Genomic DNA, 16,095 nt, shown 5'->3' on the forward strand with positions numbered 1-16,095 from the left:
TAGATTATGTGGCCAAATGCCCACATCACAAATGCTCACACGAGTTCATTCCCAAATACTTGTACAATTCAGTAGAACTCTGGGCTCTTGGGATGCTAAACTGGCTACCAGCACAAAAGAACAGGGAGCTCTTCACAGGACTGCTAGGTTTTAGCTTGAATGTTGTTAGTCTGCTATTTCTGCAGGAAAGACACCATCCTTTCAATTATGATGGAAATGAATACCTTTTCCATTGCCAGTTGGATCTCCTATGGCACTGATCATGATCTCGCCGTTGCCCAGACAGTGAGTTGTGTGGGGATTGGCCAAGCTGCACTTCCAATATACATCCACTGGCTCAATAACCTAAAGAGAGTTTATACAGAGTTAAACTTCTTCTTGCTAAGGCCGCTCAACACAGTGTCAACTCCACCCGTGGAGAAGGTCTCTTGTCGTCTTAGAACACTGAAGAGTTCTCAAGTTTGAGTATTTTGGTCCATCTGCTCTGGATGTGGACCAAGAAGAAACTATAAGAGAGAACAGAGAAAATCCCAAAGCTTTACTTATCTGGAGATATGGCTTTTATTTATTTTAACGTATCCCTCTACCACTAAGTGGTTCTCTTGAAGAAGATGCACCACGTTGCTACATTAAAAAAACATGGCTAGGGTCAAAAGACACATAAAACCAGTGCAGCGGTGCTCAGTGAGGCTGGAAGTCGGAGCTGTCCATGACTTCCTGCAGTCGTCTGCCTGTCTCACACTTGGATGGATTCATATATATAATTAGCAGGGATCTGGAATTGGGTAGGCGAGTGGCTTTTGTGTCAAGGATGTGGCTTTGTACTCCTTGTGATAATCCAACCAAATCTGAACAAGTTAGAAATCTTTGAAACCCCCCCTGCAATTTGCATATATTCAATCCAGTGCTTTGATTTTCACAGCTAAAAGGAATGTACTAGGGACACGTAATTAAAGACTGGATTGTGGTACCTATGTGTTAAGTCTGGACAAGCAACCTGAGTATCCTAGCTTCTAAACTCTAACACATTCTTCTAACACAGTCTCTCCAACCATCTTTGGAGTAGAAGTCCCATCCCACAGGCAAAGCGCATATCCTGGCGTCACCTCCAACACACCTTATAGAGCCTGGGAGCCCGCATGTCTGTGCCCACATCTACCACATAAATGCGGGAAGAGATCAGACTGGGAAGAATCAGCCGGTTCCGTTTCTTGCTGACATCCCCAAAGGAGCTGCTGCAAGTATTCCACCCTGAATGATGGAGCTCATCTTTGACATTGGGCATGGGCAGACGGTGGATCACCTATGAAGGTAAAGGCACAATTAAAATTCAGCTGTTAAGACAGTAAGTTCCTGAGATAGCCCTGTAGATACCAGTATAGATTAAGAATGAGAAGAGGGGGGTTGTTGTTATATGGTTGGTGCATATGTTTAGCCGTCAGGTTAGGGTACTGACATGCAAGGGGACAGGCTGCTGCCTCAAAAGTAGTCATAAATGGCAGGCAGATGTCATGGGGTCAGCTCAACTGGAAGCAGAGCAGAGTATTGCTTGACCAAACTTATTTCCTTTTACAACCAGGTGACCTACCACCTGGACAAGGGAGAAGAGATCGACGTTGTATATCTCAACTTTAAAAAACCCTTCAATCTAGTATCCCATGATCCCCTCTTGGCAAAACTGGCTAACTGCGGCCTCAGCTTCACCACAATCCACTGGCTGGGGAATTGGCTCCGTGGTTGGACCCAGAGGGTGGTGGTTGTCGGAAGTCAAATTGTCGTGGTGCGCTGTGACCAGCGGGGTCCCTCAAGGGTCTGTCCTTGGGCCTTTACTATTTAACATATTCATTAATGATGTGGACATTGGTGTCAGAAGCAGACTGGCTAAGTTCGCCGATGATACCAAACTTTGGGGTAAAGCATCCACACCTGAGGACAGGAGGGCGATCCAGGCTGACCTGGACAGGCTCAGGAAATGGGCAGATGAGAACCTGATGGTGCTTAACAGCAAAAAATGCAAGGTTCTCCACCCTGGGAGGAAAAACCTGCAGCATCCCTACAGGCTTGGCAGTGCTATGCTGGTTAGCAGTACTGACAAAAGGGACTTGGGGGTCATGACTGACCACAAGATGAACATGAGCCTGCAATGTGATGCTGCAGCTAGTAAAGCAACCAAAACGCTGGCTTGCATCCACAGATGCTTCTCAAGAAAATCCCGGGACATCATTCTCCCCTTGTACTCGGCCTTGGTGAGGCCTCAGCTAAAGTACTGCATCCTGTTTTGGGCTCCACAATTCAAAAAGGATGTGGAGAAGCTTGAGAGAGTCCAGAGAAGAGCCACGCGCCTGATCAGAGGTCAGAAAAACAGAGCTTATGATGAGAGGCTGAGAGCCATGGGACTCTTTAGCCTGGAAAAGTGTAGGCTCAGGGGTGATCTGATGGCCACCTATAAGTTTATCAGGGGTGCTCACCAGGATCTGGGGGAACGTCTGTTTACTAGAGCACCCCAAGGGATGACAAGGTCGAATGGTCACAAACTCCTCCATTACCGTTTCAGGCTGGACATAAGGAAGAACTTCTTTACTGTCCAAGCCCCCAAGGTCTGGAATAGACTGCTGCCAGAGGTGGTTCAAGCACCTACTTTGAATGCCTTCAAGAGACATTTGGACATTTTCTTGCTGGGATCCTATGATCCCTGCTGACTTCCTGCCCCTGGGACAGGGGGCTGGACTCGAAGATCTTCTGAGGTCCCTTCCAGCCCGAATGTCTATGAATCTATGAAACCTATAGCGAGAGAAATACCTGAGAGTAGGATGCAGATTTTGGATTCACATCCACAGTGGCCAGATAGTCAGGTTTGTCTATCCCAGTGTTCCTGTAGATGCAGGGCAGGTACACAATTTCCTCCTTGGGACCTGTCAAGACAGAAATATTGTTTAAGAGTTGGCAATAATTAATTTAAAAGAAAACTGAGGTGAGCCTTGGAGGTGTCTTTTACTGGGTTGAATTTACCCATCTGGAGCTTGGGGTCCTTCCTCCTGAATTACATCAGGGGCGTACAGATCCTGATTTCCAAAGGAAGTTCTGAACAGCATGCAGCTGGAAAGGTATTTCCTTGCCTAAGGCAGGGACTCCTTCAGCTTTGGATTCCTCTAATTCAGCTCTGCCCAACGACTCAACCCTTGTTCAGAAAAGTACTTTTGAAGGGGCTTTGGGATGCACAGATCATTGCAATGGGAACAGCTCCAAGGATCTCCCTTACCCCTGGCAAGAGCTTGTCCACCCTTCCATCCCAGCAGTTATTCAAGGCACACTCTGGTGTCATGCATCATCTCTAGCCCTGCCTTGGTTATTATAACCAGCAAGAGTAGAGGCCTTTAAAGTAAGTTAAAATACCCAAGGCTGCATTCAATGCCCCACTGAGGTCAAAGAATACAGCCCAATGACTTCAAGGGGGTGAGAATTTGGTTGATGGTTCTGTACTTCTAGAAGGAAAAAAGCTAACGGTATCCTGGGCTGCATTGGCAGGTGTTGACCTTGCCAGTAGGTCAAGCAAAGTGATTCTTCCCCTCTATTGGTGAATCCACATCTGGAGTCCTGTGTTCGGTTTCGGGCCCCCCACTACAGAAAGGATGTGGACAAATTGGAGACAGTCCAGCGGAGGACAATTAAAATGGTTGTGGGGCTGGGGCACATGATTGATGAGGGCAGGCTGAGGGAACTGGGCTTATTTAGACTGCAGAAAAGAAGACTGAGAAGAGGTTTAATAGCAACCTTCAACTACCTACAGGGTGGTCGCGAAGAGAACGGAGCTGGACTGTTTCAGCAGTGGTAGATGACAGAACAAGGCTCAAGTTGCAGCAAGGGATGTTGAAGTTAGATATTAGGAAAAACTCTCTCACAAGGAGGGGGGTGAAGCACTGGAACAGGTTACCCAGAGAGGTGGTGGAGTCTCCATCCTTGGAGGTTTTGAAGACCCAGCTCAACGAAGCACTGGCTGGAATGATATATTTGAGACTGGTCCTGCTTGGAGCAGGGGTTGGACTAGATGTGACTTCCTGAGCTCCCTTCCAACCCACATTGTCTAGGATTCCCAATGCCCATGGTGCTTAGCCCAGTGAAGCCTGGCTTCAAAAACAGGCCACATGTAAAGTTGCACAGGATAGTACAAAGTTCCTTCTCCCAACTCTGAGAAATAAGGTTAGGAAATCACTCCATTTTTTTACTGTATAGCCACATGCAGGTCCTATTTAGGGCAAATAGGACTGCAACTAGTGTGCATGGAATTATTTATGATACACTTATTCTCTTTAAAAAAAAAAACCTTCTGTTTGGCAGTGTGTAATGCAGCACGGACTGCACAAGCCCATCAAAATAAAAGAATATGGCATTACAAACCTATTTTGACAGAAAATCACAGTTGGAGAGTTGTGGCCAGAGATGGTCAAAAGTAAAAGTGTGTTTCCTTACTCATTATAGGTTCTTCCTACCTACTGGTGGGATGCAGGGTATGGAGTCCCAGTGGCACTCTCTGAAAGGGATCCTCTGAATCTTAGCATAATGCAAAAACAGCTCAGAACCGTTTCACCAATGCCCTAGGATTTCAAACCAGAACTGATACGGACTTGCCTTTCATGGCTTCCAAAGGAGTCTTGTATCCAGGACCGCAATCCCCACAGTTTGCTGTTTTAAAATAGTAAGAATCAAAGGTTAGAGATCTCCATGTTTTTGGAAGGCATTGTTCCAAAAGGGGTATGGACTTTACGTGTTCAAACTGAGAAAACTTAGGTCCAGTATTTAGAAAGGTCAAATACCTACAGATCATTTCACCTCTAAGAGCAGTTGAGTGAGCTCAAGACCACTGAAAACAAGGCACAACACGTTAAGCTGAGGACCCAAAAATGGAGGAAAATCAGAGCTTGAAGTTCAAAGGAGTTCTGTCCTGCAATTTAGCACCAAGGTAATGTATGGCAAGTGCCTGGGGTCTAGGAAGATTTACTCCATAGTAAGTTTTTGAGACTGGGGTCCATGCACTGCTCTTCATTCACCTAGACACATTGCTCCGTTTGAACAACCCACTCTCCCATGAAGTGGAAAGCTTTCGGGCTTCTTCTGAGTATTAGTCCTTGAAGAAGTGGCCACTCGTTGTGGCTTAGAAGCTCTTTGGGAGGCAGTTCTGCAGAAGCTTGTCCAGGATTTCTGGTAGTTTTGCTTGGTGGGAAGTCAGACCTGGACTAGCTCCCTTCCCAAAAAACTCATTTTCCAGCTCTGATCTCACTTCCTCCTGCTAGAAACCCCCACTGAGCTCCATCCTGCACCCCTACATTACCAGCTACCAATCCCCATCTCAGCCATTAAGTCAGGAACCAACAGAAGAGAGCCAGCCCAGCTGGTATGTTCCCAGGGGAACCTGAACATTACCAGTGGGGAAATCTGGGGAGCACTGTTATAATGGATAAAGCAGAAATTCAGTTGATTCAATGTACATGCCATAATCTCCATGCAAAGCCTCAAAACATGGAGCTGGACTGGGAATTACAGGAGCTGTTACCATTTTCTGAACAGAACAGGGAACAGATGCATTTACTTTTCATGAGAAATAAGATACCCATCTCTGAACCATCTAGAAATAGTAGTTTTGAAATATTCTTCAGTAAGCATAAAGTACTGAATAAAAATAAGAGTAGTAACTAACAATCACAGCTATAAGCTTTGTCTTGTTCTCTCTGAAATAATGGGTGAGCCTGAGAGGTTTTTTATCACTTAGAAGTATTATAGTTAACATAATAATAATACTAATATTAATGCTAATGTTATTACTGCCAATAATAATAATACCTGTGTCCATTTTCATTATAACATATCCTGCAATCACAGAATTGGTGCCTAGTTTATTTTAACAACAATATTTCTAGAATCAAGAGAAAATTACCCTAAGACATTGCTTTTTTAAAGGTATTTTATGACAAGCCCTAGGGGATTGACGGGAGCCACTTCCACACAGTGATCTTTGGTAATGTCTCTGACAGCCAAGACCTCCCAAACTGACAACAACAACAAAAAATGCCAAAGCACACAAAGATAAAGACACGGACACTGTCTTTGTCATATGAAAAAAGAACAAGCCGAAGTTTATATGCCTTATCAAGGGACATAAATTTGCACAGACAACGGTCACAAAACTTTTGGCTGGGAAGGAGCGTCCAGTTTCTACCATGTCCCACCCTCCATCTTATACCAACAGCAGGGAATAGCCAGCAGCATTCCTCTGAGTTCAACTGTAGGTAAAAGTTTTGGAGAGCTGAGCACAAAAAAAGTGACAGCTTTCCAATGTGGCAAACATTGAGATAAATTCTGGGTAGGACCAAGAAATGTGATGCTGTGTTCTCAGTTGCTATAGTACCTTAAGTATCTTTCTGATGAACAACATGCCTTTTTGTTCGTGTCTGGCCACACTCTATTTATTATCTTCACTGCACCTAAAAATGTCTTGAAACAAATGCTAAGTGGATGATACTTCTAGGTTGACAGCTGCATTTTTTCATTTAATTAGAACTGTGTTTAAAAAAAGGCAAAGGGGACAGAGAAATTGCTTCAAGGAATCTATTCCCTCGTTTCTAAAGTTCGTATTTAAAAATGGATTTGCTCAAAAAGAAAGGACACTTTCACATTTATGTTAACTGAAAAGGTTTTCTTAAATAACCAGATTTGTAAATAGGGGAAGGAAGGGAGGTATGCAGTCTTTCATTTGTGCCCAAGTTCTGCAAAATTAAACATTTAGACTTTGTTAAAAATGGATGAAATATTAGAAGCTAAACGACCTTCTGCTTTACTGAATCACCTGATTTAACAGGGACAAAGTGAGTAGCAGTCCAGTACTAGATGAGTATTGCAAACGCAGTGTTAGTTTGCAGTCCTCTTTAACATAATAAAAGACCACAGAGGCTCAAATGTTTGCTAGATAGCGAAGTGAGAATGTGAATGCAATCCCTTTCGTCTCCTTTATCCCACACCCTTGCTTCCTTCCCAGCTTGCTCAAATATTGTTCTATTAAAAGGTTGTATTTGACAGTTTGAGGATCCCACAAACCTTTTGCTGTAATTTCTGCCAGTCTCATTCAGGGAAATAGAAATAGGGTTTGTTGTTTTTTAAAATAAAGCTGTTATCAGTAATTTGAGAGCAATACATTAATGCAATCATTTATGTTAAGGATACTAATCTATGGCTAAACACATGAATTCCAGTCATTGCATTGTGCCTGGCTGCCGACTGGATGTTTAGAATATCATGAAGTCTGACTCTGTTTAAAGTGGATGCGTCATGAAGGGCCAACATGTTTACAAGCTCTTGCTAGACCAGGATTGCTTGAATATTTTCTACAATGCGGCCTATATAGAATCACAGCAAATGAGGGAGCTCAGGAGGTCACATCTAAGCCAACCCCCTGCTCAAAACAAAACCAGCCCTAAGTACATCTAGACTTTGTCTAGCTGAGTCTTAAAAACCTCCAAGAATGGAAAGTCCACAGCCTCTCTGGGTAGCCTGTTCCAGCCTACCCTGCCCATGATGAAGTCTGTCTTAATATTTAACCAGACTTCCCTTGCTGCAACTGGAGCCCATTGCTCCTTGTTCTGTCATCTGCCACCACTAAGACCAGTCCAGCTCCATCCTCTTTGCAACCACCCTGCAGGGAGCTGAAGGCTGCTATTAAATCCCCAGTCTTCTCTTCTCCAGACTAAATCAGCCCAGTTCCCTCAGCCTCTCCTCACAACTCCTGTCCCCCAGCCCTCCAAACCGTTTTTGTTGCCCTCCGCTGGGCTGTCTCCAACTTGTCCATGTCCATTCTGTAGTGTAAGACCCAAAACTGGACACAGGACTCCATATGTGGCCTCCCCAGTGCTGAATAGAGGGGAAGAATCACTTCTCTTGATCTGCCAGCAATGCTCCTACTAATGCAGCCCAAGAGACAATGCCACACGACAGTAAAACACAACCAATTTACTTTCAGAAGCATTTTACACCCCACTCCATAGTCATTGCCACCCATGCCAGCTGCAGAGACATAATGAGTCAGGCTGGATGTCTTGAGTTTATTTCATCTCCCACTTTCATCTTCTCCGTTGCTCTCACTAGGGACCAGAAGAGGGAATCCCATGGGACCAACTAGGTCTTCAGGCATCACCAGCATGTGCTGTGCTAGTCAATTCAAGCGTGCACTGAGGTGATATTGCAACATTTAACAATGATTTTTAAAAAAAGTCACTGGGTAGAGAGCTGAGTGCTTCTTATGATCTTGTTCTCTTGATATGTGCAAGAAACTCTACACCACCTCCAATCACCCCCAACACAGACAGTACTTTTCCATCCTGTTTTTTTTCCAAACACAGATGGTGCCAGGTGACAGTATATGCCATAAAATAAAGGGATTGCATTTAGTAATATATTTTATTGAACCAATTGACTATTAATTTGGTCCAACAAAAGTTATTACCCCCAAAAAATAAAACCCTTGCTTTTTGCATATTTTCTGGGCCTTGACAGCTATAGTAACACTCTAACCCTACCATGGGTGAATCTAGGATTTTGAAAAGGGGGATGTAGATGGAAAGGTGCATCATCATCTATAAAACAACACATATTTTTCTCTAATTACAAATAAACTAGAAGCATTACTAATATACCAGGGGCCTAGGCCTGGATCATTCTGTTTTAGGGTGAAGCAAAAACATACATAATGTTAGTGGAATGAGGAACAACTCACTTCATTTGTCCATGATCAGCATGAGAATAAGCACACTTGTGTCTCCCACCATTTTCTAGAGTTTTAAATGTCAATTAATTGTTTTGAGGGCCTCAGGGAAATGAAACCAAGGAAAAATGGAGTAACCCAAAGACAAGGAAAACCCAAAGACAAGGTACACTATGTGAATGATGAGAATAGGATTTAGGAGCCTATTTCAAGAATAACAGAAATAGATGAACTTTTTTAAATTAAAAGGGCATCTTATCTCTGCTTAAGCAACATTGATACTATGGTTTATAAGTGAGCTATAAAGTGGACTGAAGCAGCTAGAGCAAACATGCAGACTCTGCTTAAATTAAATAGGCGTTGCTAGTAAGCAGCCTAATGAGGTTCATAGATTTACAACCATGGGTAAGAGGACTGTAAGACACTCTTTTTGATTATGGGAGCTGTGACTGCTGCATGTCTGGGAATTTCAGTGTAAAAGTTATCGGTACCATCATGGGATAACTTCCTACATACCAGTGACTTGGTTTAAATAAGGTTCTGGAATCTATTTTGTTCCCTCAGTTGCATCACTTAAATAATTCCCTTTTTGTATATGAGTTCACAGCTCCTAAGCAAAGTCTTATGCACCAAGATTCAGCTAACACTGTTTTTTTATGGACTACTGACAGCCCCTTCCCCTGATCACAGAGGCTTGTTATACCATGTAATAAAACTGACAAGTACAGCAGGCCACTACTCTAGTGGCCCCCCGAGTTAGGTTATATTCAAGCCCATTCAGGGACTACTTGCTTTTAGGATGGGGAAACTCATTTATAGCAAATCAGTTAGAATCAGGTCTTAGTTCTGCTTCGTGTACTTCAAGCGTGGGATTACTGAAGCCACTTTTCTGCATGAGATTAGAAATAGTCAATTCATTCTCTTATCAGGTTAACAGTATATGTTTGATTTAATCGGTAACTTATTAAAAAACAAAGATGGGAGGAACTGTTAGCTTTATAACTTAGCTTTCCTCAATAGGGCACAATATAAGTTAAAATTATGAGAATATGCATCAGAACTGGGGAAAGGGCCAAGTCAGCAGCAGTGTTATGAGATTCAACAGTCAAGACATCAGCTCTGGTGATACACTGCTCGTATGCCAGGAGGCCTATTTCACACAACTAATAAAGTGATCCAGGAGACTTTGAAGATTTTGCCTGCCTTTAGAAAGGCTACACAAACCTCTTCCCTCTTCCCCCTGCCCCATTCAACACCACGCTGCGGTCAGCAGAAATCCATGAAGCACTCTACCTTGGTTTGGCACAGGTATGTTTTTCCCCATCCATGTAGCACTGGAATCCCTCTTTACTCACTGCCTGTTTATGTCTTCAAAAAACACTGTGGTCATAAAGACAAAGTACCTATATCCAGATCTGATGGGAAGTTTAAGAAACAAGACAGGGAATGTGTCCTTTTTACCATTAGAAGCACACACAGTAAACACCCAGGACAGAGAGCTGGACTGGAAAATTTAGGTTTAGTTTTACTGAATCATTTTCCTTTTTGATTAGTGTTTCCTCTTTATGATTACAGGTTTTTTTGTAATCGAACCAAACACACTGTCATGTACAGTGAGAGGCAAATACACAAGGATATACCCGATGAAAGAAAAACCCCTCTGCATTCTCTTCTAAGCACCCACCCCTCTACTGTGAAAGTGTTTATGTTAATCATCGCAGCTACAGTAGGTAATGAAAGTGATATTTTGGTTCTCCACTATTCACTGATCTTCCCTAAAGAGGCACAGGCTCACTTTTGCACTTTGCCTAGCTACTACTCCAGACCCGCCTTTCTTCTTACTTACAGGCTGCCTTGGCCACTCCGTAACAAACCCGCCAATCCCCTGGTCAGGGGAAGGATAGGAAGTTTCAAAGTACACGGTTGGCAGCCTGCAAAAGCCAGTAGCAGGGAGATCCAGGTTGGATCTGTCAAATTTGTGAGCTTTTTCCTGCCAAGAGCTTATTGTAGGCTGGGGGTTATTTCGTCTGATGAAGTGAGCTCAGGTTCATAAGAGTTTATATTATATATCTCTGATTTAGTTAGTCTATAAGGTGCAAATCTACTCTGCCTTCTGTCTATCTCTTACCCATTCTAGTTGTCTTCTGGCGAGATCTTCCAGCTGCTGAAAAAAAGCAGTTTGGAGTCAGTCTGCCTGATGACAGCACTGGATTCTGAAGAGCAAATGCTGCTCTCATGGGGCCTTATATACAAGGGAAAGGGGCGGAGAGAGTACAAAGCTGCCAAGGGGAGGATCTGCTGCTGAAAGAGTGTGGGAGGTACCAGGATAACCTACCATCTTCTTTCTTATCCCGAATTAATGCCACAGGCAGCTACTCTGCTCTACTGGACCGTGCTGCTCCCTTTCCAAACAAAGAGTAGTTGTATCCCCTTCTGGTGGACTAGACATGTGTGCTTATGTACACTGAACACAAGAAAACCTCCTTATATGGCAAAAAAAGCTCTCTGCTTTTAACAACTGGGGGAGAGGAAAGAGCTCTGTTTGTAAAATTCTTGCTTTTAGGCTCTTTGGCTCCCTAAAAATGGTAGCTGCACAGTATCTTCCCACTACCCAGCTGCATAGATGCATTTCTCCTATGAAAACCTCTGCAACATAGCTGAAACCCTAGCTCCTTAAACCCCATGCATAACAACTCTTACCCCAATTCCCCTTTATCACTGAATAGTCAGCACCCAGAGGCATGTTAGGTGCTTTAGTGATCACCAGAGCTCTGCTGAGCTGCCCCAGAGTTGATCTAGACCAGCAGAGACTTACAGGCTCGTGCAGTGTCTACTGGCATCAGTGGGATTCCCCATAGCTCAGTGGATCCAACCCCACTTCAGCTGGAGGACCAGAGACCTACAATTTTGGCACACTAGGCGGGATTCTTACAAGATCTCTGCTCCCATGACATCCGTAGGCACTTCACCCACTGAAGTGAACGTAGCACATTTTGACTAACACCGAACACTTCTGGAAGTGCCACAAAAGTAGCGAAAGCATCAAAAAATCAGGGAAGAGAATAAGGAGGAAATAGATAAGGGTTCCAGTGATGTGACTGGGCACTGACTCAGCTTAACACAACACGTATATTTCCTGGTTATGGGAAATAGTTCCTTACTATAAAAATAATGGAGATGATATAAAGTAATGACTGCTACTAACTTACTGCATCCAGACATCGTGGAAGACACGAAGCTCAGTGCTTGTCCTTGAACACCTCTAGTATGAACAGAAGTGTGGTTACTTTGTACATGAGGAGGTACTGGAGAAGAACTCAGACGCAACCTTAAACTGGAAGGGAGTACTAGCAGGCCCAGTGCCCTGGATGAAAGACGATGCAGACTGGCACACCTTGTTGAAAACTGCACAAGACCAATTCAAGAAAGCAAGACTAAAGTGCTACTAAAAGAAATAACAGTGGTAATATACATTGTCACTCAATACTCCAGAGTACAAGTTCTCTCTCTCTCTCTCTCTCTCTACACCTGTCTAAAATGTTTATAAAACATTTTATAGATGGTGTTAACATGGTGTTGTCGCATGTTATCAGTGTTATCACTGCTGTTGTCCTTGTTGGGCATTACTGATGTGCTGTCATTGCTGAAGTCTCAGGAACTGTGGTGTTGAGAAAGTCCTGTTTTAAAGAAGGACCACAGGCTCAGTTCAGAGGCAAAGATTCAGCTAGGTTTATCATCTACAAGCACAGCCCTAACACGTTTGGCCTAACACGTACATCAAACCAGGAGCTAAGGCATTTGTACCCAGGACAAGGTAGTTGGTACAACACCATGCAGGCTCCCCTAGGCCACTACAAAGTTTCCATATTTTCCAACTCTTTTATGCAACAATCAAAACAAATTACATATTTAATTCCATCTGTATCTTGAATATCTTACACCACCCTGTACCATGGGCTTTTTTCCCAACCTGATCAGGTGTTCTTGTTCCAGTGCCTTATTGTTCTGGTATTGGACTATCCTACCACCTTGAACAGCCATCTACCCCTCCCTTCTTCCAGCAGCAGTGCCCTTCTGCCTCCTAAGGCAAGTTTTGCTTATGTAAGGAGCTCATACATCAGTTAGGTTGGCTGGTCAGACCTACTCTGGCCAATGATTTAGCAAAGCTTTTGTGCGAGTACAGGCAGTCCTTGGACTTATGACACAATTGGTTCCTGAAAACGGCCTTAAATCAAAATGTAACTCAGAACCAATTTTCCCATAGGAAACAATGTTATAAATGGCAGATTGGTTCCTAAACCAAGGCCCAATACCCTATTTTCAAAAATAACCCATAATTTTGTACTCAATTATAGATGAGTAATATAGCTACATTAATGTATTTATATTGTAATTACAATCACATTGATTTGGAAGGATGTCTTTTGAGGTGACTTTGCTGGAATTTTTGAAGGGCTCTTGGCTGGAGTCTTTTCAGGAGCCTTGGCTGCTTTCTTAAAGAAAGCGTCCAAGGAAGCTTGGACAGATATTTTCCAGGGAGATGGGCAATGCAGTGAACATGTTCACTGGTGTGGCATCGTATCAGATCAAGCATTGTAAAGTCGAAACTGATGTCAAAAAGTTAAAACAGGGTGTCAATTTATAAACATTGTAAGTGCAAAATGTTGTAACTCGAAATGTTGTTAAGTCTTGGACTGCCTGTATATATTAATCAATGTTCTAGCAAGGTCTACGCATGGCTTCTAATGACCCAATCCTATTCCATATAACAGGTCTTTAAATGGACTTGGGTGTATAGAGTGGTCCTACTTCACCCTGAAAAAATGCTAACATGTCTATTTCTGCATCATGTCATCGTCTGAGCTCTAAGTCCCCAAAAGATCAACCCAACTTTGTAAGGACTGTTGTCGAACAGGGTAGACTAAGATCATACATGGGCACCTACTTAGACATCTAATGGGTGGAACACGATTGCACCCTAAGTGCTTCAGGCCCACTTTGACTCTCTCAAACTCACTTGTATAATGCCTTTGGAAGTTTTGACACAGGTTTTGTACCATTAAAAAGCAAATATGGTTAAAGAAGAATGTGGGGCTTTTTCACACCAATGTATGATATTGCTTTACCAAGCTAACTTGCATGTGCAACAGCTATACAAGATTAATTACAGGTTTCTAATGCTCTGCATTTCTAACCATAAGCTGCAGGGCTCAGCCCTTTCAATACATATAATGCATTTTTAAATAGTGTTTGAGCCCTACCTCAACCTTCATGAGAACTTTGGATTTGCTGTACAAGAGCAGACTATTAGCTTACCCCATACCCAGCATTTTTAGGATGGGAAACCTCTCTACGCCCTAGCCCTGTGGCACAAACCTGCATGTGAAGGGAAGTGGATCTTATTTCACACCTGAAGCAATCCTCCTGTGACCCAAGTCTAACCAACACCTGAGCAGCACCCACCTTTCAGTAACAGGTGACAACCCGACTGATGAGGCAGAAGGTGAGGTATGCATTCAGCAAAGCAATTTGGTACTATTACATTTATTTATAGCTTTCTGCAAGTTGTAACCCTTTCTGTCTGCAAACAGCACAGGATTTTACAACAACTGCAACATGGCCATATCATGAGGGAGGGGTTTAAGTTCATCCCATAGGAATACAAGGAGAAAAATCAGAAGACTGGATATAATCGAGACAGAAGCAGCAAGAGAGGTAATAAGTCCCTAACAAAACTCAGAGGACGGCTAATCACTGGTGAAGCAAAGACTGAAGCTCCTAACACAAAGGGCTCAATCTACGACCAAGGGGCCAGAACTGGCCTGTGGGCTTCCCACGGGTCTGGACGTTTGACAGGGGGGCAATTACAGCTGCTGACTGCTTCCCAAAGCTGCCAAATCTCCAAGCCCTGCAGACCGGATGGCACGGCCCCATGTTCTGGATCGGGGTGGGTCCATGGCAGGACAGGTAGGGCTGGGGTGGTGGGTCTGATCTACAGGGATCCTGATAAAAAAAAAAATAATTCGCAAATTCTCTGATAAAAAAAATAAATAAATCACAAGTTCGCTGATAAAAAACTAAATAAAATTACAAATAGTCTGATAACCGCCCCCCACATCAGTAATTAAAATTAAAGGCCCCACACAGCGTCCCCTGGTGGTGCCCTTCACTCCCCACAGCAGCCCCGCGCCCACGCGCGCACACAGACAAGACGAGAGAGCGGAAGTGGCGGGCGGGGACAGAGCTGTCGGCGCCGCCGCCTGAGGGGCCTTTACGCCGCGAGAAGGCGGACTGCGCCCCAGAAGCGTCGGACCGCGGAGGCGTCTCTGCGCATGCGCGCCCTTAAGAGACCGTCCCATTCTCTAGAGGGGTTTCTAGAGCAGCGGGAGGGAAGGACCCCAAACGCCCTTAAAAGCCCATGCCCCCTTGGAGTGGTGGCGACTGCGCTGCCTGATCAGAAGTGTTCGCGGTCCCGCCCCTCCGGCGCAGGCAGGCCGTGCGGTGCGCATGCGCAGAGGGATACGCCACAGCGTTCTCCGCAGGCCCGGCCCGGCTGGGAGGAGCCCGGAGCAGCCCTTGGGGCTCACACCTGGCAGCCTTAGGGAGAGTCGTTATCACCTGTGAAATGGGCACATGCCAATGAGAGCTGCAGTCCAGTAGCCCTTGGGTACTGCCCAGCTGGCAATGCTGCTGCTGTTGCTGAGCAGTGGGTTTAAAACTTGGGGTGCAGCAGGAATCACAGGGGATCCAAGTGCTCCAGTGCCCCAGGACAGCCCCAGAACAGGAACCTCAAGTCCTGGTCCTGGCAGCGTGAGCCTGGAACAGTGCTTGTCCTGGATTTGCAGCATCATGAAGGGACCATGGGAAACAGCAGTGCTTTGGGGTTGGTGGGAGCCCAACACAGGGGTGCCAGTGCATGTGCACACTCGCATGCCAGCATGGCCAGGAGTGCAACCAGGCCGGGGGTCTGGGGAAGTGGGGGGCAGATCAAGGCCCCCCAGTGAGGGAGGGGGTGCTGCCCAGCCAGGGCAATACACGGGGCAGGGATGGAGCCACAGGCAGTCTAGGGAGCATGGGGGCATGTGCCCCCCCAGACTCATGCGCGGGGTAGGTACGGATGCAGGCTGCCCACTGTGGGCTCAGGACTTCCTGCCCTGCTTCTGGGGCCTTGCACTGTGCCCGTACAATGTGGCCCCTGCCCAGGGGTGAGGTGGGGGTGGCAGTGGTGGTGGTGTGGAGTCATGCCCTCTGCTGCTGCCAGGCAAGCACAGGGCACAGGGCTGGTGTGGGGCTTCCAAGTGAAAGGCAGCAGGGCAGGGAGCCCTGAGCCCACAGTGGGAAGCCCACAT

General features: G+C 45.0%; 1 protein-coding gene across 2 annotated transcripts in view; it reads right to left on the minus strand.

Annotated features, from left to right (window-relative positions):
• LOC109324843 (selenium-binding protein 1-like) overlaps positions 1-16,095 on the minus strand; it is a 70,021-nt gene that overhangs the window by 8,208 nt on the left and 45,718 nt on the right. Inside the window, exons 1-5 of one of the 2 annotated variants that reach the window (XM_019556939.1) lie at positions 10,875-10,981; positions 4,627-4,680; positions 2,800-2,912; positions 1,118-1,303; positions 225-345 (exon numbers count right to left, since the gene is read on the minus strand). In XM_019556939.1, the coding sequence (XP_019412484.1) occupies positions 225-345; positions 1,118-1,303; positions 2,800-2,912; positions 4,627-4,680; positions 10,875-10,878 (478 nt within the window). In that variant the 5' untranslated portion in view covers positions 10,879-10,981. Of the gene's footprint in view, positions 1-224; positions 346-1,117; positions 1,304-2,799; positions 2,913-4,626; positions 4,681-10,874; positions 10,982-16,095 lie in introns of those variants that run through there. The other variant, XM_019556940.1, reaches the window with a different exon arrangement.

Source organism: Crocodylus porosus, unplaced genomic scaffold, assembly GCF_001723895.1.
Source record: "Crocodylus porosus isolate Cpor-Errol unplaced genomic scaffold, CroPor_comp1, whole genome shotgun sequence".
In the NCBI taxonomy this organism is placed as follows: Eukaryota; Metazoa; Chordata; order Crocodylia; family Crocodylidae; genus Crocodylus; species Crocodylus porosus.